The 24,907-nt window shown below is 36.9% G+C and overlaps 1 protein-coding gene across 1 annotated transcript in view; it reads right to left on the bottom strand.

Annotated features, from left to right (window-relative positions):
* LOC121861233 (voltage-dependent calcium channel subunit alpha-2/delta-2-like) overlaps positions 1–24,907 on the bottom strand; it is a 204,252-nt gene that overhangs the window by 77,832 nt on the left and 101,513 nt on the right. The window contains exons 5-6 of the mRNA XM_042358883.1: positions 12,364–12,399; positions 1,227–1,365 (exon numbers count right to left, since the gene is read on the bottom strand). Of these exons, the coding sequence (XP_042214817.1) occupies positions 1,227–1,365; positions 12,364–12,399 (175 nt within the window). The remainder of the gene's footprint in view (positions 1–1,226; positions 1,366–12,363; positions 12,400–24,907) is intronic.

Below are 24,907 nucleotides of genomic sequence, written 5' to 3'. Positions count from 1 at the left end.
ATTAGGAATATTTTGAATATAAATGTCATATATTTTGCAATAAAAGAGAACATATTCACTCAGAGAAAAACATTTTATCTAAAATTTGTATTGCCTAATGCAAAATATATGATGTTTATATTCAAAATGATCATCAAATTATAAGAATTCCAGCAATGTAAATTATATTCTGACTGGGTAATTTGTATGAATTTTATAAGCAAAACAAATACCTCAGTTAATAAAAAAAATATTCTTTTCACAGGGTAACAACAGATGGTCGGTCGTCCCTCCCCTCCCTCTAACCCCCACCAACCGCCCCAAGGAGATGTGTGTGGGAAAAACCAGAATAATTAACTTTAGTAATAAATAATACCCTCAAACTAAAAGCTAGATAATATATAATTGACATTGCTGGATTCCTCGGCAAGACCAGGAATATTTTGAATAAATGTCATATTTTGCACAAAAGATAACATATTTACTCAGAGAAAATATTTTATCTAAAAATTTCAAGGTCAATGCAAAAAAAAATATATATGATGTTTTATATTCAAAATGATCACCAAATTGCAGAATTCCAAAGCAACAAATTTATATTCTGGCCGGTAATTTGTATGAAATTTTTATGAGCTAAAACAGGCAGTCAGGCAGGTGCTATATATTACAGTAGTTTATTTCTAAATTACAATAATTAAATACTAAATTACAGGAGTTAACTACTAAATTACAGTAGTGAAGATAAATTACAGTAGCTAGGTAGATTTTTGTTATTTATGAGCCAATTAACTTTTTTTATTTATTTTTTCATGAAATAGGGGTTTTCTTGTCATTGGGGAACCAAACACTAATATTTCCATATGTTACCAGAATGTTTTTTTTATTATACTGAACAAATATTTACTTAACGAATGGTTTTCAAGGGACTTAACCAATTCATAATACTCAATACAATTCAGTACCTGTATTAGAATTTTGCCCATTTGTCAGAGAAATATTGTTGCTATAAATCACCAAAAGAGATGGAGTTGATGGACAGGCTTACTGGAGTTGAAATGCTCAATACAGTACTTTAATTTTTTTAATCCGATATGAAAGTGTAATCAAACACAAGAAAAAAATGTAGTGGGAAAATAGTACAGTATTAGGATGAACTGCCCATATGAAAAGAATACCAATCAACACTTCTAGTCCAGTAGTATGTTCAGCACCTCATGATGCCATATACAGTATTGTACTGTACTTACGTGGTAGCTGGATAAACTCGCATAAAGCCAGTTTGTGCTCCAAAGTACTGCCAAGCGAGTGTTGAATCACCCTCAAAGTTTTCCTGGAATACCCGGTCAACCGTTGCCGACCAGTGGAGGCCATTCAAAATTTCTGGATCTGATTAAAGATTTGAGTTATAATAAGGAAAATGAGGATCTTGTAATGAAAATATTACAGAAAAATCGAATAACTCTTTACAAACCTGATATTATTACTGTTAAGGATATAAATACAGTAAAACCTCGATTAACCGACCCTCGATTAACCGACTTTCGGATTAACCGTCAATCCCAAACCCCTAATTTTTTTTTTTTTTATTACAGGGATTAATTAGTCCACCCGGGCACAGGTCACTGACCCACATCGGGGCCTGGGGGGCGATAATGTAATAATATTAATAATGATACTGCTAATATTAATAATAATAATAATAATAATAATAATAGTAATAAAGAACCATAAAGAAATGCAAAAATAAAAAAAAATCAAGAGTGAGAAACAATCTACCTGTATGCATGTTGTGTTGTCAATAGTAAGAGAAACAATTGAGACCCTGCAATTGTGTGTAGATGAGGCAGAAAGTCAGATCAGCAACCTGGGACTTGGTCACAATTTTTGTGTTGACTTATGTTCTTTGACTTTTCCATTTTTTATTCACGGTTTCTGTGTTGGTTCATATTTATTTACTAAAGTGGTTAAAGCAAATTCTATTGAAATATGAATGGCAAATGAACAAAAATAAATAGAGGGACTTAAATGAGGTAGGTTAGGGAAAGGTACTTTGAAAATGTATGCTTTATTACCGTAGACTTTATGTGTTATTAAACGACCTTTTCGATTATCCGTAGGCCCCTTCCCCCCACTATATATATATATATATATGCATGCAAGTAAATCACTCTAGGTGCGCGTGATCCAAGTATATGCTGATAACCACAGGGGTCTGTACTCACCCCTGAAGATGTGAATTACACGAAAGTGCTTGGAACGTCGTGTTTTCTTGTTTCCTTGTGGTTATCAGTATATACTTGGATCACGCGCACCTAGAGTGATTTACTTGCATGCATATATATATATATATATATATATATATATATATATATATATATATATATATATATATATATATATATATATATATATATATATGTATGTATATGTATATATATATATATATGATCTTAACTTTTATAAATATAATCTGATGCAAAAAATATCAATGACTGGAATTTACTGTTGTATCTGGTCAAAGGCTACAATTATTTGGGGAGGTTTGCTTTATTTTAAGAAACTTGATGAAAAATAGTTAAACAGAGAATTGTATATATAGTTTGATAATTTTTTTTAAATACTAAGGTTATTGTGTTATGAGTGATAAGACTGCAGTAGTCTTTAGGTTAAATTTTGTAATACTGTATAAAGTTCATCAATATAAATACAGTACAGTGATCATTATCATAAAAGTTACTTAATGCATGGAAGTACTATACAGTATAAGTGTTATGGCTTAATTCCATTGACAGTCACAGTAAAGTATCTATCAACCAAAAATTTCATTCATAAAATAGTGTAACTTTCCAAAAATGAAATTTATGAATAGAGTAATGTACGTATATAATAATTATCTTTGAAATAATTTTGCACACACTGCAAGTAAATGAGGAAAAATGGACAATCAAGTAACTGTCTCAGTGACTGAGTGTGTGGTGGTGTTCTCGCAAGTTTGAGGAGTACGTTATATGATAATTGTAGAAAAATGACGACACGTTGAATGCTTATTTGTTGACTTAATAACATTGAATGTCAAGAGAATAATGAAATAAGTTAGTGTACAGATATTTACAGAAGCTAGTAATATTATCAAACTGATACACGTACAGTACCCTATATTTCGATTAATTACTTGCTTTCCATTTTTCCTCATTATCCCTTTTAAGGAAACCTCTTTGTCCCAAACTTTATGGTTGACAGATATTTTACTGTACTCAAAAATTCATCAAGAGAAGCACTGTACAGAAATACAGGAACTTTAAACAAACTGTCTCCACCATCAAATGAATGAAAAAAAATAGTAACAAAAGCTGTGCATTAAATATTAGCACCAATGATCAAATAAATGATAGTAATTACATTCAAATCTACTTACAAAATCAAACTAGTACTGTAGTTTACTACAAAATGTGACATCCATATATGCCTTTTAAGAAACAGTAACAAACTTTACAACTACTGTATATTGCTTCCATAAGGGTTTTATGCACACAGCATTTCCAAATATCAAAACAGGTAGTCTACAATAGCTCCTCCACAGTTACTGGCACACCACAAGGGATGCTAATTATAATGCAATTAGTCCACCTTTATCATCAGGTTGTTAAACTAGGGAGAGGGAATTGACCTCATAAAAATAGTTTATTTTTTTCCATCTCTTCCTAGAACAATAGCAGAAATCAATAGGAAAGGAAGTTAGCCCTGAACTACTATAATTACAAAGGTTCTTTTGCTAATTCTAACAACAGGAACTCAAGTATTCAGCCCAATTTTCACACTCTAGATTTGGAATGTATGGTAATTTTCTGCATGCACTGCACGTAACTCTAAAATGCAGAAAGTGAACTACAGTATGGCAATGCTCTTGGATACTTAAGAAGTCACTGAGGTGATACACATAAGCTGCCAAGCTATATATGTATGGGTATGTATGAAAGAAAATATGACAAGAATTTAGATGGATACAGTAGTACTCTGTACCATGATTGTGTCACTGAGTAAAAGAAATGATAAAAAAATGCATGGTATTATTAAAGAGATATCAGTCTACACAGTACAGGAGGTAAAGAGACTCGAACCGTCACCACAAATATCATTACAAACATTTATTTGATATATAAAGATTATTTTTTTAGAAAAAAAAAGTTGCAAAATTCGATTTTAGGTAAAAGTGGAATTAAAAGAAATGCAAAATGGCATCCTCAATTAATACACACAATAATGAACTGAGCTTGTGAATAAGCCAATTATTTCTCCAGCTAGCACCTGTACAGGCATCACACCAGTATGAAAGAGTGTTGACATTCCGAGTCAACCACAGTAGAAGTCTGTACTGTGTATGTATACAAAGGCCTGCATAACAGTATTCTGCATACCTATAACTCCCCATTTGATACCATTACAATTTAGCCGTAAGCAATTATCATCTCCGGAATTCTTTCATTGTCATACCAATTTTGATATAAATGGGACTGAATAATTGGAGGTCCTAGACCTGCTGCTCGTTTATCTCGAGATTAGTTAGTTGCTGGTGTGGCAGACCAAGTCCCCACTGGACAGGAAAGGGAGTGTGGGTGGAAAACATCAACACACCTTTTGTCTCAATCTACATCATCCCAGTGATATATGTGCATGTTTATAAAGACTCCCTTTGCTACATATCATTATGATGTTTTACCTGGGGGGACTGGGATACTTATCATGTACAGTACTGTACTGTACTCTAAAACTTATTCATCCTTTTGCTTTGTTCAGTTGCAGCTTCAGGGGGTGCACGATTTGAATTTTGTCAGGACGCAAATTCGTATAAGTGGGGGGAAGCTTTCGTAACACGAAAAAGAAGAGGTAATTTAGAAAATTTGAATAAGCAAATTTTCTTATCTCCAACGTTTGTATATTGAGGGATACTCAGTTAATATAGAGAAATTAACAGGAATACATTACTGTACAGTACATATAAAACACATGTTGTTCAGAATTCTTGGTCCAGTGTCTTATACAGTATTGTATAACACCATATGGTGTTATACAATAAGTCACTACATTTTGGGCTAAAAGTGTGTCTACTCAGAAACTGCATAAAAATCATAATTCACGGAAGACAGTTTCCATCTCCCCAAAAAGACAGCGAGACATGTAACTGTTATTAGCTAAGCTTAGAATATCGTAATACTCTTGCAGCATTGCCAAGTGTCAGTTGATGCTGCCACGTTTAGAAAGTACGGTAATTGCACAAGATAGTTAATCCATAAAAAAATCAATCAATCAATAAACAAATAAAAACATGACTCAAAGCACCTTTGGTTCCTGCGTGGAGCTCTCAGGCAGCAAAGTTGGGGTTCTTACATGCCATAATTGCAGGAGAGATTTACACAAGGGATACTTAAGTTGATTGATTGTGGTAATTACGTCCCTGGTGATGGCAACAGCATAAGTCATATGCCACCGAATTAAACTAAAGATTAGAAGGCTAAAAATAAATTATGCAAGGAAAAATAAATAAATAGCACAGAACTTTCATAAAAAAACATTTAAAAGTTAATACTGTACATAAAACTCAAAGCTTGTGTAGAAGGCCGGCTTCCTCCACAAAGGAGAGGATGTTCCCTCCAACGCTACCCGCTCCCCAGCACCAAAGAGAGACGGTAAAACCCGTCTCCCACCTGGCACTCGGAGAGGTGCTTACGACGAAGATATCTAAGACTGGGGCACTCCACCAGGAGGTGATGAACAGTCATCACAATAAGGAGGGGGCACCCTCTCCATTAAAAAAAAACATAAGTCACGTGCGTGTGTCCAATGCGGAGGTGGACCAACGCAGTTGCCCAGCAGCGTGACAGTCTCCGATATCCCCAGGCACCCAAAGCAAGGTGGATGCTGCAGAGTTTGTTTGCTCCAACAGTCTGACAGCATCCCACCTGCATTACCAACTCAAGTGGATGGCAGCTCTTATTACCATCCTCATATCAGAGGCAGGTAGAGAAGAATGATGTATCAGGGCAAGAAGCAGCTGCGTTTGCCACAGCATCAGCACTCTCATTCCCCTTCTCCCATATGGGCTGGGACTCAGCAAAAACTGATGTTCCGGCCAGGGATGTTTAGGAAGAACTGAGGAGCTACGGTACTTAAAGTTTACAAATGCATCTCAGGTTCTGACAATAAGCATGCCATGTTTCTTTGCACAGAATGTATGGAACATGTTAAGGAGTTATTGAAGACTGTAAGGGAGTATGAAAGCAAGACAGAAAAGATTGATAAAGAACAAGATAAATTAAGCAAAGAATATATCTCTTACTTTTTTTAAATTGTCTTTTGTAGAAATAATGACCACAAAAAACATATTAACCCTGGTAGATGAAGTAACTATGAAACAAATACCTGTAAAATAAAAACAATAACAAAGGCTAGGAACTCTGAAGTATTTTTGAAGACAAATAAATATTTTGGCCATTTAACTTATGATAACAGTACAGGCAATCTAAACTTAAAAACTATAGTACTCTGTACTGAATAATGTTTTAAAAAAATATGAAAATATGGAATTAAAGCTTTTATCCAGAATGGCCACAAATACCAACATACTGTATGCATTCAAATTTCCAAAGCCAAGGCATTTTACCAAGTTTAGTGCTAACTTCATTAACTTACTCATCCTGCTGTATAATAAGACATGGCATACCGGTATAGCTTGTATACAGATAAGACTGTTACAGTATTATCTTATTGTAAATTACAATACAACTTGTCGAAGATTCGCAATAGGTGTTAACTGCAGTACTGTATCAATGAAATAGTCACTTTACAGTATATTGTACAGTATACAATAAAGTAATAAAAAAATTAAAGGAGAAAATGTACTCGGAGCATTCATGAGTTAATTAAAAAAAATGAAGATTTTGAATGAGCAGTGTTAGTTCAGACCTTATAATACACTATATAATACAGATATGGATTGTAAAAAATCCTCACATCTATGAACATACAAAATGCTACATGCTCTATGAGTGCACAGCAAATTTCATAATTATCTAGGTTAATTACTGTGTCTACTGATTTCTTTCTGGGATATTAGTCTACAACCCACAACACTATTGTAGGGTTTTAAGGGTATAAGCAATTCCCCTCATCACTCACACACTAAGAAGAGTAGAAACTATCATTGTTCATGGGCTGTAATAAGGAACAGGAGGTAAAAACAACTCTACTCTGGCAGAGAATCCCAAGGGAAGGATTAATATGATCAATCCAAAGCTGGAAATCATCTTTCATAACTGGATCCTAAATTACTGTTGCATTGAAAATTTTGGTGTAAAATTAATATTCAATACATGGTCAGCCATAAGAAGGCTCATTGTCAGGTTTCAAAACAAATTGGTCAGTGTATACAAAGCATCCAAAGGAACTGACATTTTTTTTAAACACAGAGCAAATTAAGTTATGTTAAACTACCCAGTTACAGTATTTATTGTTTTCATCAAGCACAGACTTTCTGGCTTGGCTTAAAAAAGACTACTGTACCTATAAACAACACAGTACATATGGAGATATTATTCACACACTTCCAAAAAGGTTCCAAGGAAAAACAATAAAAGCTACTGTACCAATTGTTGCTCCCCCCAAAAAATAATAAATGTACAGTACAGTATTGCACTTTCAAATCTTGATACCAGTTCAGTATATACTAGAATTTTTATTAATTATGAAACACTATCCATCAACAATTATAGAAAAGAAAAAAGCATTTCTCCAACACCATTGCATTATAAGTACAGTAATTACTTTAAAAGAAAAAATAAATATTCTTATTGTTGTACTGTATATCCATCTAGATACCAAATATCATGAAAAATATTGTGGTTACCAAGACCAGTACTGGGCTTTAAAATAGAGTTTGACGAACTTATCAAGAACATTGGAAGGATCCTACACAGGCCACTGACCTCTAGTGGGTAGCTATTAGGTATACCATAAATAAAGTACTGTAGGTAAATTACAGTAAAGTAAATTAAACAGGTGTTATTTCCTAATTTCCTTTTAAGCAAAATCTTTAGACATTCTACTACCATCCTGAAATTAATATTCAACTGTTACACTGTGATATTTATTGATACTATACTGTACACATTATTTCTTGAGCATCCCAGCAGTATATTACCAGCTAGTCAAAACTGAGAACAATTTTACAATACAGTACTGTATTGTACTGATATATGAATTATAAAAAGTTTATTTTATGTAACAATTTCACAACCAATTCATTTAAAAAAATAAGTTGAATTGAGAAACTCAATGAACTTTTTATATTCTGAAATAAATTAGCAGTTTGTACAAAGTGTATCTCAACATGTGTATTTTTTTTCTCGCACATAAATTATATTGTATCTGAATACATGGCAACACTGGTGGATAATTCAGAAGAAAGCTCAGCTCAAAAGCCAAATGAGATATGATATCATTGAAAAAATAAAACTTGCAATTTTAATTAACTTTAGTTTTTGAATGGCTCCACATATACATTTTTATAAATTATTGAATAGAATCAAGAGATGTCTAACAAGGCCTACTGTACTGTAACTGGCTGTTGTAATACTGTAGTAGCCTTCTGGGGAAAAAATGCATAAATTACAAGCATATACCTGTAGTATGAGTGCTTGTGAAGTGAACCAAGTGAAGTGATGTCATCACAAGTGAACAACAAATAAATATCACAGAAACTATAATCAGTACAGTAAGGAGTTGCACAGGTACTGTACTGTATAAAACCTCTATTAACGGAGTATATGGAGAGGAAAGTCCGTTACTGTATGTCAAGGGTCCATTCGATGTGAAACCTCCATCCAATGCACTATATAGAGATGAAAGTCCTTTATATTGAGGACTGTTATATGGAGGTTTCACTGTATAGTAAACCCTTGCTATTCTCGGGGGTTAGGTTCCAAGGAATGGCGTGAATTTGCAAAACCGTGAATAGCAACTTATACTACCTTAGTGCACTATTATATACCTATATTGTGTATGAGAAACTTAAGTCACCAATACTACTCTCCTTTCTAGGTGAAAGTTTGGAGCTTGATGAAGTGTACTGTACAGTAGGATGAAATCTGGGTACTGAAGCATAGGGAAATCATCAGGATCACTGTTGAAAGAGGGTCATGCAGTGGTGGTTGGTGGAGAGGCACGTGGTGGAGAGGCGGTTGGCGGGAGGCGTGTGGTGGGGAGGTGGGTGGTGGAGTGGCGGCAGCAGCTGACCGAATAGGTGAGGGAGACGAATCAGCAGGGCGAGCAGCTGGTTCCTTCTTGAAAAACATCGTGATTGGTAGTTATTTCCTCTTGGCTTTGAAGTCTCTAAATGTTTCACTCCACTAGCATCACTAGCATTGACACTTGGCAGTCTTTCAGGGTCCATTTCACACAGAAAAAACTAAGTTTTGAGTACAACACAAGAGATGCTGCATCACAGGCAATGGCTGAGTGCAAACAAAGGGAGAGAATACGCTGAGGGCCCATGGGGATGACTTGTTATGCTGCGGGAGAGGCTCATGAACCAGCCACCATCTGCTAACTGTCAATAGTCAAAATCGCAAATTGCAAGAGTTTACTGTACAGGTATACGAGTCCATTGATAATAGTGATAGTGGCCAGCTGTAGACTCTGGCAGTGATAGTGGCCAGCTGTAGACTCTGGCAGTGATAGTGGCCAGCTGTAGACTCTGGCAGTGATAGTGGCCAGCTGTAGACTCTGGCAGTGATAGCTGTAGTGATAGTGGCCAGCAGCAGTGATAGTGGCCAGCTGTAGACTCTAGTAGTGATAGTGGCCAGAGCTGTAGACTCTGGCAGTGATAGTGGCAGCTGTAGACTCTGGCAGTGATAGGCCAGCTGTAGACTCTGGCAGTGATAGTGGCCAGTAGACTCTGGCAGTAATAGTGACCAGCTTTAGACTCTGGCAGTGATAGTGCCCAGCTGCAGACTCTGGCTGTGCCAGCTGTAGACTCTGGCAGTGATAGTGGGCTGTAGACTCTGGCAGTAATAGTGACCAGCTAGACTCTGGCAGTGATAGTGGCCAGCTGTAGACTCTGGCAGTGATAGTGGCCAGCTGTAGACTCTGGCAGTAATAGTGACCAGCTGTAGACTCTGGAAGTGATAGTGGCCAGCTGTAGACTCTGGCAGTGATAGTGGCCAGCTGTAGACTCTGGCAGTGATAGTGGCCAGCTGTAGACTCTGGCAGTGATAGTGGCCAGCTGTAGACTCTGGCAGTAATAGTGACCAGCTTTAGACTCTGGCAGTGATAGTGCCCAGCTGTAGACTCTGGCAGTGATAGTGGCCAGCTGTAGACTCTGGCAGTGATAGTGGCCAGCTGTAGACTCTGGCAGTGATACGGTCTAATTTGTGATTTTCATGTTTAACTGGACTGTCGTGTTGTATGGAGGTCACTGATTGGTTCCATTTTTCTGGAGATCAAACCCACTTACAAGGACAGTTTTGATACTACAAGGCAGTTTCCTCAAATGTGAGTACAATAATGAGGCAAATAAGGTCAACAAATTACTTAATAATTAACAAGGTTGAGAGCATATAGGAAGCTCAAAATTTCCAGTTTTGTTTGCCTGCACAAAGGTTGTACCTGCAATTTATATAGTAATTTATTCACCTCACTGTTGCTACGGGATGAGGTTTCCTGTGTCTTCATATTTTCTGTGTAACATCCATGCCTTTTTGGGGATACAGACTGCTTGTTTGGGTTGTAGAATTGTAGGATAATTATTTATGAACATGGTGAACATTGTCATGGAAGCAAAATTAACTAGCAGCCACAAGTAACTCCCACTTGTATCAGTTACAATATATACAAAATAAATACTACAAGAGAAAACAAATTATTTCACTAATTTATATTCCCTGTGGGTTCTGGTTGTTAGAATATCATTTCCTTTCACATTACTTTGAATTATCTATTGAGAAGTGAAGTTAGGCTTTTACCATTCAAACAGATCAGAAATTAAGTAGTATTTCATGCTGGCTTTTAGCTGAAAATATTCATAGTACAGTACAGGTGTACAAAGAATATTTTTTATGTGCGAGAAAAATTTCCATATACTGTACAGACATTCACCGGTTTACGGAAAGGTTCTGTTCCTGGACCCTATCTGTAAGCCAAATTTTCTGTAAACCCAAAATGACCCTTCCATAAGGTAAATATGTATTGTACCCAGTACTGAATCACAGATGGTGTCTCACAAGGATATGCGCTCCACAAATATTGTTGTTACGCCGTACTAGTTACCTTCCATAATACAATAACAGAAACTCCTGCACAACCCAAAAATATTTATAATGGGACTTATGGGAGGCATTCTGTATCCTCTTATTTCTATAAAATGTGTGTTCTGTAACCCGGGGAGTGTCTGTATATGATACATTTATACCTGTACAATATATATATATATATATACTTATTATTAAATGCACTTCATAAAACTTCCTATACAAATATTTTCAGTCCTGGTTTTAATCAGTTTCTTTACTCTTTAAGATGTACTGTGTGATGTCAAAGGTTATACATAAGTTCTTCCAGAAGTACATAATGTACAACTGTTTTATCATATGAATCTGCTGGATGAAATATGAAGCTTAATTTTCAGCGGCATATAGAAAGTTAAAGCAGTTAGTTGTGAGAAGCTTGTACAGTACACCGAAACTTGAAAATTTTAAAAATATTCTATGGTATTTTCATGTTAACATAAAAATAGCTTAGTTTATAATTAAAGAGAAATCTCACTTTTCACTGCACTGTGTGTGCATCTTCAGTTAGCTCCTGCCATGTTCTATTTCATAAGAGTAATCATATATGCATACTGTATTTAGATATACTTGCAGCCATAAGATGATTTCAAAGTTCAGCTTTGAATTTGGTATGGGAAAAATAAATAAAAGGTTACATATGCCACAACAACTCTGCTCGTGTTAGAAGACCACTAGAAGCCAAGGGAGTAAAGATAGTAAGACCACAAACACAGGGTCAGCTTCTTGGTTAAGAGGGGGACTATCCTACAGAAAACCTTAGTAGACTTCCTCAGGGCACCTGGCATCACCACCACCTCCATAAAAGACTTTATTGCAATAAGCAAGATATTTAGCATAAACAATAATTGAAAATAATTGTACTATATTACTTCAAATCAACTTCAAGCCATTAAAATTATAATGTTAAACAATTCTATATTACAGTTTGTCTTTTATTAAATTACTAATAATTATCTTCTTTTTAAATCTTGGTTCTCATGAGCATCCAAGGAGGGTGATGACTCCGAAATACTGTGCCAACTGCGGAAGCTGGATAAACACATACCCTGTTCCCTATGCTCCCTGATGTTGGGCCATAACCCTACAACAGAAATATACACTTAGTCAGTCATAATGAGCCTTAGATATTGTTCCTCTAAGGCTTCTTCTTCTCTTGTCTTGTTGATAATACTACCTAGGGGTTGAGGTCAATTATGAGTCCATAAATAAAACATGTACTCTAGCTGCTATATCTTATTTTTCTGTACTAATGCAGTTGAGGTTGAATAAATCATTAGCAAATCTAAGGCTCAGACAGACTGATGATGTGATAAACAAACATGTATTCAAGTCAGCCACTGGAGCCATAGATATTGCTTTCCTATATTCTCCAAAATTTCATAAAAAAAATTTAATTAGCCCTACAGCACAACTATCTAGGCCTTAAAAAATTCAGTATCATAGAAATGAGTATTATGCACCCAAAAAGCCAACTTGAGCCTCAGCCATTCTCTATTAAAGATATTTTTACTGCTGAAAACTATTAAGAAAATATTCTTTATTACAACTAGTGTAAAGGATATGATACTAACTTGATGATTACTTGCAAAATGTACACAAAATTCAGCAGGAGCTTAAACAGTACTCACAACCCCTCAACAGTCCCTAGGGGTTCCATAGATTTCGAAGGGGGGACAGAATTAGAAGAGCTACTGTATATGTACAGGTTGACAATCCCTTATCCGAAATCCTTGGGGCCAGAGGCATTTCAGATTTCGGAATTTTTCGGTTTTCAGAATGGTTATTTTTTTTTTTTTTTTTTTAGCCTACCCGGGCACAAGTCACTGACCCACATTAGGGCCTGGGTGGCGAAAATATAATACAAATTATAATAATAATAACAATTCATAGGTCTACTGTAGGTCGTGTTTCTCACTTTTGGTCTTTTTTTTCATTCTTGTATTTTTTATTATTATTATATTATTACAGTTTTACTGTTATTATTATTATTATTATTATTATTATTATTATTATTATTAATTTCATTATTATATTTTATTATTATTATTATTATTATTATTATTATTGTTATCATTATTATTTTATTTTGGTATATTTTTTATTAAAATTTTTATTTACTATGAATAATTATTATAATTACAGTGACCCCTCGTTTAACGAACACCTCGGTTAACGTAATTTCGATTAACGAACTGCCTTCCATAAGGATCTTCAATTCGGTTAACGAAAAAAAATTCGCTTAACGAACTTCTTACGAACCGACCTCAACATGTTTTCGCTTGCACTGACCGGGCAACCAGCTTTAGTATCAGTCCGCCAATACATTAATCGGTTCTAGGGCTTAAATTCCTTACTATTTTTGTAAATATCAAGAAGTTTATACTATTCAATAATTTTAAAAGTTTAATATTCAATTTTTTAGTCATTTTAACAATTATTGAACAAAATTGAAGGTAAAGTGACTAGTTTAATGCGCGGCATCCAGCCTCTTAACACAGCAAACAGGCGTCAGTCTCTCTCTGTTTTCACTGGAGGTAACATCTTGCTTGAGACTCTCTTCAACTAAACGCTTTTTTTCTGTGTTTCCAAGCAAATTATTGGTCATTTTGAAATATATTTTATATATTGACAATATATAATGCAGTGCAGCGTTGATTTAAAGAAAATAATCTTGAATTAAACCAGAGAGCTAAAATTTTATGGGTGAAATGGCACCATGGGGTGACTTCTCTTCCACCCCAATGCCTTCTCTTCTTCCTTCTCCTCCACCCCCATTCTAAATCCCATCATCATCATCATCATCCAGGAGCCTTCTACATACACACCTCAAAGTAAGTGAACTTTTCTACCATTTTTGTTGAATTTAGGAAATTTTCGGTGAGCTGGAACCAATTACCCAAAAACCCATTGAAACAATGGTTTCGGTTAACGAACGTTTCGGTTAACGAACGACCTTCTGGAACGGATTGAGTTCGTTAACCGAGGGGCCACTGTATTATTACTACGTATTACATTTTCGCCCCCCAGGCCCCAATGTGGGTCAGTGATCTATGCCCGGGTGGGCTAATCCCTGGAGAGAGAGAAAGGAGAAAGAGGAAGACAAAAAAAATAAAATAAAATAAAATAAAATAAATAAATAAATAAAATGCCCACAAAAAAAACTTTCGGTTTTTGGAGCTTTTCGGTTTTTGGAATTTCGGATAAAGGGTTCAACCCTTAGGGTTGTCAACTGTATATTGCAATAAAGACAAAATTCAAACAAAAAACATACAGTGACCCCTCGTTTAACGAACACCTCGGTTAACGTAATTTCGATTAACGAACTGCCTTCCATAAGGATCTTCAATTCGGTTAACGAAAAAAAATTTGCTTAACAAACTTCTTACGAACCGACCTCAACATGTTTTCGCTTGCACTGACCGGGCAACCAGCTTTAGTATCAGTCCGCCAATACATTAATCGGTTCTAGGGCTTAAATTCCTTACTATTTTAGTAACTATCAAGAAGTTTATACTATTCAATAATTTTAAAAGTTTAATATTCAATTTTTTAGTCATTTTAACAATTATTGAACATAATTGAAGGTAAAGTGACTAGTTTAATGAGCGGCATCCAGCCTCTTAACACAGCAAACATGAGTTAGTCTCTCTCTGTTTTCACTGGAGGTAACATCTTGCTTGAGACTCTCTTCAACTAAACGCTTTTTTCTGTGTTTCCAAGCATTTTGAAATATATTTTACATATTGACAATATATAATGCAGTGCAGTGTTGATTTAAAGAAAATAATCTTGAATTACACCAGAGCTAAAATTTTATGGGTGAAATGGCGCCATGGGGTGACTTCTCTTCCACCCCAATGCCTTCTCTTCTTTCTTCTCCTCCACCCCCATTCTAAATCCCATCATCATCATCCAGGAGCCTTCTACATACACACCTCAGAGTAAGTGAACTTTTCTACCATTTTTGTTGAATTTAGGAAATTTTCGGTGAGCTGGAACCAATTACCCAAAAACCCATTGAAACAATGGTTTCGGTTAACGAACTTTTCGGTTAACGAACGACCTTCTGGAACGGATTGGGTTCGTTAACGGAGGGGTCACTGTATAGGAAAAAAATCTGAAGGTAAGAAATGAAAATAATATCAGGGAAGAGGAAAGCATGCATGTATGCACGTACGCAAGCACGCACACACAAAAAAAAGTCATAATGTTTGCTTCTAGATAATGTTGGGATGCAGAGTCCATCTCTACTGCTCCTCTAAATATCTCAGAAATTTACACTCCACTTACAGTGTTTTTTACGGGCCTGAAACCTACATAAAAAGTGATGAAACATTAAAAGATAGATAAAACCATACACTTACAGGCACACACATTGTTGTTTACATGTATACTGTGCATACATACAGGGTACACAAAAACTGTAAACTCATTCACCAAGAAAAAATTTATATTTAAAGCTCAGTACTTGTACAGCATACTGTACTGTATAGGTTGCCCTCATTTATAATGTACTGGGGCTGCATTCCTAGAAAAGGCTAGTAAGAGATAATTTTTTAAATCCTATGGATATTGGATAAATAAACTTGATCTGTAATACAAAATTTTATATACAGTACAGTATTCAAACTTTCAAAGCATATTATGCAATGATTACCTTAACCTATTTCAGATAGTAGAAAATTTAACATAATTTCTTATAAACTGCAACATGCCTTGCCTCAGAATTCCTATATTCCTGAATATCTCTTTATTATTAATTTTTTCCCTATTATAATACTGTATGAGGAACTTTTCTTAAGGTTAAACTGTCTTTGGCAATCATATCCTGGTATGAAGCATTCATTACTGTATTTTTGCATTACAAAGGAAGTATACTGAACCTAAAGACTATACAGAATAAACAAGTGATTTTGAAAGACGTAGGAAAAATATTACTGTGTATGTATCACTATGTGTAAATTGGGTCTAATAGGCCTATTAGAGTGTGGATGCAGCACACAATTTGCTAAACCTTCAGTATGCAAGAAGGCAGCATGGCCGACACTATACTCAACTGTCATCATTTCCATTTAAAGCTGGGTGGACTGAGAGTGCCCCAGATGCAACCAGAAACATTCAGAACATGAGGCGAGCACTGTAGTATAACGTATAAAAAAGGGAGAGAATGCTCAAAGGGTCTGTGATCATAAATCCACTAAAGAATGCTACCACAGTATGAAACAACACATATAGTACTCTCACACACACACACACACATCAGTATGTCTGGACACTTTTTAAACACACCTAACACACTGTAAATACGTACATGAAAGACATTTCTGATCATTGTCCCTCATACTAACAGGATCTATGGAACCCCTGAGGATGCAGCCTACTGTGTGAGTATGACAGACAAATGCAACATATAAATGTGCTGTTTGGCTGGATCTAGCAAGGCTCTATGACCCACCACCCACAGACCACTGTCTAGTTCATGGGTACACCAAGCTCATGTGCAAACTGGAGCAAGAAACACCACTTTACCTGAAACAGTACAGCACATTATTCAGATATGTGAAAGCATCAAGATAATGAGAAAATAATGAAGAATGGTATCCTTTCCCTGTAAACTATACTATATATTTGTTTAATTTAATTAAGTTATAATTTCCACAACCGTACTTGTCAGCTTACTGGCCATTTGGAAGGTTGGTCAGTTCTTTGTTATGAACTTTGTTGTCCAGTGTTAGTACAAGAGGAGACTGAATTACCTGGAGGCAATCTGCACTAAATAACACCCTTCTTGCAACCGACCTGGGGATTGAACCCTTAATGCAGTTGTGAGAGGCTATCATATTACTGTACTGCTGTACCACCAACACCCCAAGCTCTTTAGTAAATGACTTCTAAATAAAACTGCAGTAACTTGTTTGTCTGTGATGAATCTGATACTCATATTCTTTTTCTTTTATCCTCTTCACCACTGATCAGCTCGTTAGCCGCTTGGGCGATCGGTCACGTCTCTGTTACGCACTGTTGGTAAGTACAAGTACTGGGCATGCACCGGCTCCTGAATGTACCTGAACCTGCTCCAGTGTTGGTCAGGTCTGGTCTTGAAAGAGCTCACACTCAGTGCCGTCACAACACTTGCTGGTAGATTGTTCCAAGAGTTCACAACTCTCACTCCGAAAAAGTTTGCCCTCACAGTTTTCTGGACTTGCGGCTTCTTCAATCTTGAGCTGTGACCCCTTATGGGGTGAACGTCCGCCAGCTCCAAGTAAGGACACTCGACTGAGTAATGCCCCTTGAGATGCTTATACACCTTAATTAGGTTGCCCCTTGCCCGTCTGTAGTATAAGCTAGGCAAGATCAGGAGCTGACACCCAATTTAATTTAGCTTATTCAAGTTACAATATGCAAGATTGAGGGTTGCTATAATGATCTGGTCCAAGTCAGTATCCAACACAGGAGATACTACAATATGTGGAATTATATTTATCAGCTATACTGTACTTACCATATAAAAACAACAGCAAAACAAAACAATAATTCAACTGTTTTTAAGACATTTTCACAAAGGTCAACATCTCAGAAATTTAAGTTGTGACTCTGATCTCTGACTCAATCTATCAGAGTACCATCCTCCTATCTGAGGGTTAGCAACTATGTTCTCGGGCTGTTATGACCAATCCTCCGAGGTCTTGTCTGTCACTAGGGACTCGGTTTTTAATTTCATTCATCCATTCTATCTCCCTCCTATTCTCAACTCTGCCTATTAATATTTCTGTTATTATTCCCTCATTCCTAATTATATGACCAAAGTATCTCATTTTTCTTTTTCTCTACATTTCAAGTATTTCTCTTGAAGTTCTTGCGAATCATAGTAGTACAGCACTTCATTTGTTTTCCTCTCAGTATTAATTATTCTTAGTATTCGCCTATACTAACACATTTCAAGGGTCTCCAACCACTTCTTGGTGTCTGCTGAAACTGTCCATGCTTCTGACCCACACATCAGTCCTTGCCAAATAAAGCCTTTCAGTAGCCTTTTTCTCAAATTGAAGTAAATGTCCCCTTTCAATAGGTCTTTCCACTTGTTAAAATTCCTGTTGTCTACCATAATTTATATTTTAAGATTAATTTCCAATTTGGATGCAACCATTATTTTAGTCTTTACAGCATTAACTCTGAAACCATATTTTTCACTATTTCCACTAATCTATGATAAGAGCAGTACCATCTGCATTGCATATACAGTATTTGATATTACTTTACCATCAACTTTAATTCCTTCATTAACACTTAAAACTGCTCTCATTAAGAATTCTGAATACAGTACTGTATATATTATACAATGCTGGAGATAGAAAAGTCTTGCCTTACTCCCTGTCTAACTGTGAACCAATTATAGTAAGTTCATTATTTACTAACACTGCAGCCTCCTGTTGGGAGTAACATTCTCCAAAAATAAATGAATACTTCCTCCTTGTTTAAGGTCAAAACCATCAACCCTAAGCAGATGTTTCTGTTTTGATTAGGGTCTTTCTCTATTTCAACACTTATCAATTTATCAGCCATCCGGGTGGCTGGTCTGTTCTTTGTTACTTTGTTATGGTCTTTATTATCCAGTGTAAGTACATGGGGAAACTGAAGTACCTGGAGAAAAACCTGTGATGTTTGGTAATAATGGTTGCCCCTCGTGTAACGAGGATGGCCGGCCCAAGGGCCACCTAGGCGAGAATTTGTTTAAGGTGAAGAAGCTGTCGCCAACACAACAACCACACCTTAAGTTAACAAGCTGCATGACTCAGTGTCAAGGAATAGCCTGAGAAGACCGGACAACTCGCCAACTGCACTGGCTAACCATTACCTCGGAGTATAATCCGCAAATTGATTAATATCCAGGTTCCCAATTACTGCTGGGTAGACAAAGGCAAATGGCGTAAAGAAACTTGTCCATAGTTTCACCCTGCTAGGGGATCAAACTCGGGTCCGCTCGCTTGTGAGGCGAGCATGCTGACCATTACACTGCAGGTCATGCTGGATAACATCTTTCTCACATCTGACTCGGGCCAGGAATTGAACCTAGGAGATACAGGTGTTACTGCTGTTCTGTACAACCAACGCCTACCTCTGTAATCACAGGTAAATAGTGGCTATAATATAATCTTATGTATCATTCAGCACACACATTACCGCTGGCGCCCCAATAACTCATTATTTATGCTTGTAAACGAACTGCATATAAAAGTTGTATTTATGTTTACCCCACAATGCTATAAAGTATGGCAACTGACATACAGTACTATACAGTACATAGTATGACATTCCTTCTTAAGACTTACTGTATTCTTCTACATATTCATGACCTAAGAGTTTGACTAGCATATCATATAAATGCTCATATAAAAAGGAGATCACAGTTTAATACTGTGTTTTACTCATCTCCTATACTGTATGTTATGATCTGACACCATGTCTAATATAGTACTGTAATGGTCATGATAAGAGCTAACCTGAAAACCTTAAGGATTCATATTACGCTCAAACGTCCACAAAACCTTCCGAGTCCCCCAGTGGAAACGTCCCCCGTTTTCTCTGTTTCCCCCGCCTTTGTCTATGGGAGCAGACGCTGTATGCTGGGACCTGTTCCCATCCATTCCTTTGTAATCAATTTAATTCTGCTTTCGATAGCTGAGTCAGAGCATTGTTAGTGAAGATAATAGTAGAGAATGAAAATGAGTTCATAGTCTCAATTTCAACGTCAGAGGGTACCGTAAATTAATTCATTGGAATAGGAGTAGCTGGACTCCCTGGTCTGGTTTGAGTGAGGGCACGCGGGCATTTTAACCGTTAGTAAGTGCCCGTCCCTTCATCCATACAGGTCCCTAACGCAGCCTAGGCCGTGTCTGTAGGGTGGATGTTGTATCCACTATGTCTGGGGACATGTCCGAGGTCCAGTAGGATCAGTTACCTTCGTGAGACCCGGCCGTCAGACACTTCAGACCACCTATAGCCCCCATAGCTGGCTCGTCTGGGCCTAACGCTCGGTCCACGAGGTGACCCTGGACCACCAAGCCACACACCACTACCAGCCCCCATCATTGGTGGATGAATGTCTACCTCAGTAGGGCTATATTTGTGTGGTGGAATTAACCCACTGGGATCTCCAGAGTTCGTCGGATAGTACTCCATGGTGGCTGGACCCCATGGCTGTTGCTTGAGTATCACTCCTGACGACTGAGTGTTGTAGTGGCAGTTGCCCTAGTATGTATGGTGCTAAGTGACTATCCTAGTTGTGCTATTGAGTATGTCCACCCAGTAGGGTTGGAAGGGTATTGAATATGTCCACCCAGTAATGGTGTGAGTATGTTGAGCCTGAGGGCCTAGCAATAGATTGCGTCTGTTAGTACAAACCAATTCTTTCTTCTAATTTCATATTCATGTTTAAATAAACTTGGTATTTGTATAATTGTGTATATTATTTACCTACAGTATTTACCGTTATTTCTTCCCTATTGCTTGATACTATCATTACACCTACCCACGAGCCTCCTATCGTCACGCTACCAATGGTGATATATAAGAGTAAAAGGAATTGTTACTGGCACACAGGCCCTCATGAAGGGTGGCAGCTCAAGCCCTCATAAATGGTGGCAGCTATGGTGATGTAATGAACATAGTATCGAGTTGGGAGGAATGACTGTGATACTGTAGTTTTTAACTGAGTTATAACCATTTCTCTGTACGGGTATTTAATAATCATTCCACTGTAACTAATGAGTATTTCAGATTGCTAATAATTTTGTTCCATATTTTTCCGAGGTACAGCTTTTTGTGGTGGTTTGCAGAGAGAGTGAAATAAGTTCAAAGAAATACCTTGGAGTTAGGTTAGAAAAGTCTTGTTTAAAGTAAAAGGAAACCTGCAACAATAACTTGTGGAGTGTGAATAAGGTTCATTAATATTGGAAGAATTTTGATATGTAACAATCTGCCCCAAATTTTTTTTTCCGTTGTTAACTCAGTATTACTTATAGACAGTGAATACATGTTTGGGCCGTGGCACTAGTTGTGAAATGTTCCATCGTGGGAGTGCCCAGTGTTTTAATTCTGAGTGCTAACAGAAGCAGTGCACTATATGCAAAGGTTAAGTGGATGCTAATTCTATACTTGTCATATTCTTTAGTTATGTGTTAGGTAGGATATATATTCCATTTACTTAATATCTCAAGGCATTTTACAGTTCCTACTATTAATATTCCTATGTATACGCTATAATTTTAAAGTTATTTTAACCAGGTGCTAACGGGTCATTAGTTTGTGTAACGTATGTTATGTGAACTCTAATGCCAGTATACTTTCAGAATACAGTATTATATATGTGAGGACCTTATGGTGATACGGTATATGGAAAATGTTATACAAGTGTATGGACCCAGAATTGTGAGTACGGACATTCGTGAAGTGTTCACGCAGTGTTGCACCATACTGAGTCTGTGAATGGCAAAGTGTCTAAGTGAATTTTTGATGCCATAATATTATCTTTTGGGAGATTAATAATCTGAACAGTAGTTTGAATAGTTGATGCATGGAGTGTTAGTCGTATTGCAGAAAATCAGTACCAGTCCTGGGGTCTTGAGTGAGCACTGTGCATGTATTGTATTTACAGTGGGGTATACCTGTAGTATTGATTTGTTGTAACACAATGGCAGATGCTAACGCAAATAAGGGGACCATGACGGCCAAAGCCGCTGTTGATTTAGCAACAAAAGTCCAAGCACTTCTGGCTAAACTCGCTAAAGCCATGGGTAAAGGAGGAGAAAACCAGTGGTTAGACTGGATCTTTAAAAGCAGTGAGCTTTTAAGTGACCCCCATTGGTTGATAATGAAGTGCACAATCAGTTATAAGTAACTGTGGAAAAGGGATAGGTAAAGAACTGATGATTTTTTTTTATTAAAAGTATTTTGCAGAGGAAGGGTCAATTTGCAGTAAAGACAGAGATTGGAAGATGGATTGGCAGTTATGCAATCATCTGAAGGGTATCTGTTACTAGTATGAGTAAAGATACCAGTGGTGAGTTCTCAAGTTCTGGTTGGTAAGTCCTACGTAGGCTGGGTGTTGTTGGTATATAGGTGTAGAGTGCGTGACTTTCAGGGAGTATTTGGGCATATAAATGTGGTGCTATTACTTCTACATGGCAAATGCCATAAGTACAGACAGTTTTTGGTTTGGTGGTGTTCTCATGAGGACCGTTTCGTTAGCATTGAATTCTTGGGAATACCCGCTCGTTCGGAGTCCCTTGAAGGGTGCTGCCTCTCGCGAGTGCGACATAACTCTTAAGATTAAGGGCAACAAATCATTCCTTTGACTTGATGGGGTCCGTTCGTCTATGTCCTAGCTTGAGAAATCTATGTTAAATCTCAGTGTGTCCTGTCAGCATTTGACCAATCGCGTAAAAGAAACTTTCATAATCTATGAACATTGAAATTTGAGTTCTGTAAGGAAATTTGAGTGTGCATTTTATCTACCGATGTGAGGGTGTATTTTGTAACATGTAACACCATTTATTATTATTATTATATGATATGAGGTATCTAACTCAAATCATTATTATTCTATGATGATGTACTTGACCCCATTTATTATTATATGATATTATGTATGTAACCCCATTTATTATTATATGATATGATGTATTTACCGCCATTCAGTATTATTATGACATGATGGACCTAACCCCATGTGCTATTATTTTTGGTGCTATTTTGTAATATGTATCCCAATATATTTTTTATGAAGGTGTGTCACATTCTAATTGTATGTTAACAGATTTCCATTTCTTGTACCTAATCCTGACCACCGGTAGGGAATTATTTTTCTAGTTTTATTGATATAATTTGTGCAATGTTTGTATGAGGATTTATACTTTATATTAATGATTTAATATGTATGTCACTACTTACGTGTTTTCTGAACGTTACCGCATAATGATGAATCTTGGGGAAGGAGGAAGCTTTGTAATGGTCATGATAAGAGCTAACCTGAAAACCTTAAGGATTCATATTACGCTCAAACGTCCACAAAACCTTCCGAGTCCCCCAGTGGAAACGTCCCCCGTTTTCTCTGTTTCCCCCGCCTTTGTCTATGGGAGCAGACGCTGTATGCTGGGACCTGTTGCCATCCATTCCTTTGTAATCAATTTAATTCTGCTTTCGATAGCTGAGTCAGAGCATTGTTAGTGAAGATAATAGTAGAGAATGAAAATGAGTTCATAGTCTCAATTTCAACGTCAGAGGGTACCGTAAATTAATTCATTGGAATAGGAGTAGCTGGACTCCCTGGTCTAGTTTGAGTGAGGGCGCCGCGGGCATTTTAACCGTTAGTAAGTGCCCGTCCCTTCATCCATACAGGTCCCTAACGCAGCCTAGGCCGTGTCTGTAGGGTGGATGTTGTATCCACTATGTCTGGGGACATGTCCGAGGTCCAGTAGGATCAGTTACCTTCGTGAGACCCGGCCGTCAGACACTTCAGACCACCTATAGCCCCCATAGCTGGCTCGTCTGGGCCTAACGCTCGGTCCACGAGGTGACCCTGGACCACCAAGCCACACACCACTACCAGCCCCCATCATTGGTGGATGAATGTCTACCTCAGTAGGGCTATATTTGTGTGGTGGAATTAACCCACTGGGATCTCCAGAGTTCGTCGGATAGTACTCCATGGTGGCTGGACCCCATGGCTGTTGCTTGAGTATCACTCCTGACGACTGAGTGTTGTAGTGGCAGTTGCCCTAGTATGTATGGTGCTAAGTGACTATCCTAGTTGTGCTATTGAGTATGTCCACCCAGTAGGGTTGGAAGGGTATTGAATATGTCCACCCAGTAATGGTGTGAGTATGTTGAGCCTGAGGGCCTAGCAATAGATTTCGTCTGTTAGTACAAACCAATTCTTTCTTCTAATTTCATATTCATGTTTAAATAAACTTGGTATTTGTATAATTGTGTATATTATTTACCTACAGTATTTACCGTTATTTCTTCCCTATTGCTTGATACTATCATTACACCTACCCACGAGCCTCCTATCGTCACGCTACCAATGGTGATATATAAGAGTAAAAGGAATTGTTACTGGCACACAGGCCCTCATGAAGGGTGGCAGCTCAAGCCCTCATAGTACACCTTTATAATGTGATATAAAACAGTATGTATACAGTATTACATGTAGCGTATGGTACAGTAGTGGCAATATTTGGTGAAACATCTACCGGTAAACAAAAGATGCACAACCTTCCTTAGCACGCAAATGTTGCGGAAAGTGTGTTTCTTGCTCCAGTGAATGACAATAGAGTGCAGCTAACAACATCCAATAAAAAATATAAAAAAAGCATATCACAATATGAGCTGATTCAGGTGATCATTATCATATCATGCTCAACTTTTTTCCAGTCAAAACACTTTTTCTCCTTTCCTCTATTACTTCCCTGATAAAGGAAAGATCAGAGTAACATGGCATGCATTATAATGAATAAAGTAATACAACATATACAGTATATATATACAGTATATAAATATACCAGTATATATACAGTACAAGTATACTG

The sequence above is a fragment of the Homarus americanus genome, unplaced genomic scaffold (genome assembly GCF_018991925.1).
Source record: "Homarus americanus isolate GMGI-L3 unplaced genomic scaffold, GMGI_Hamer_2.0 scaffold21314, whole genome shotgun sequence".
Taxonomy (NCBI): domain Eukaryota; kingdom Metazoa; phylum Arthropoda; class Malacostraca; order Decapoda; family Nephropidae; genus Homarus; species Homarus americanus.
Note: the sequence above shows the minus strand (reverse complement) of the source record. Positions and strands in the feature narration are given on the sequence as shown.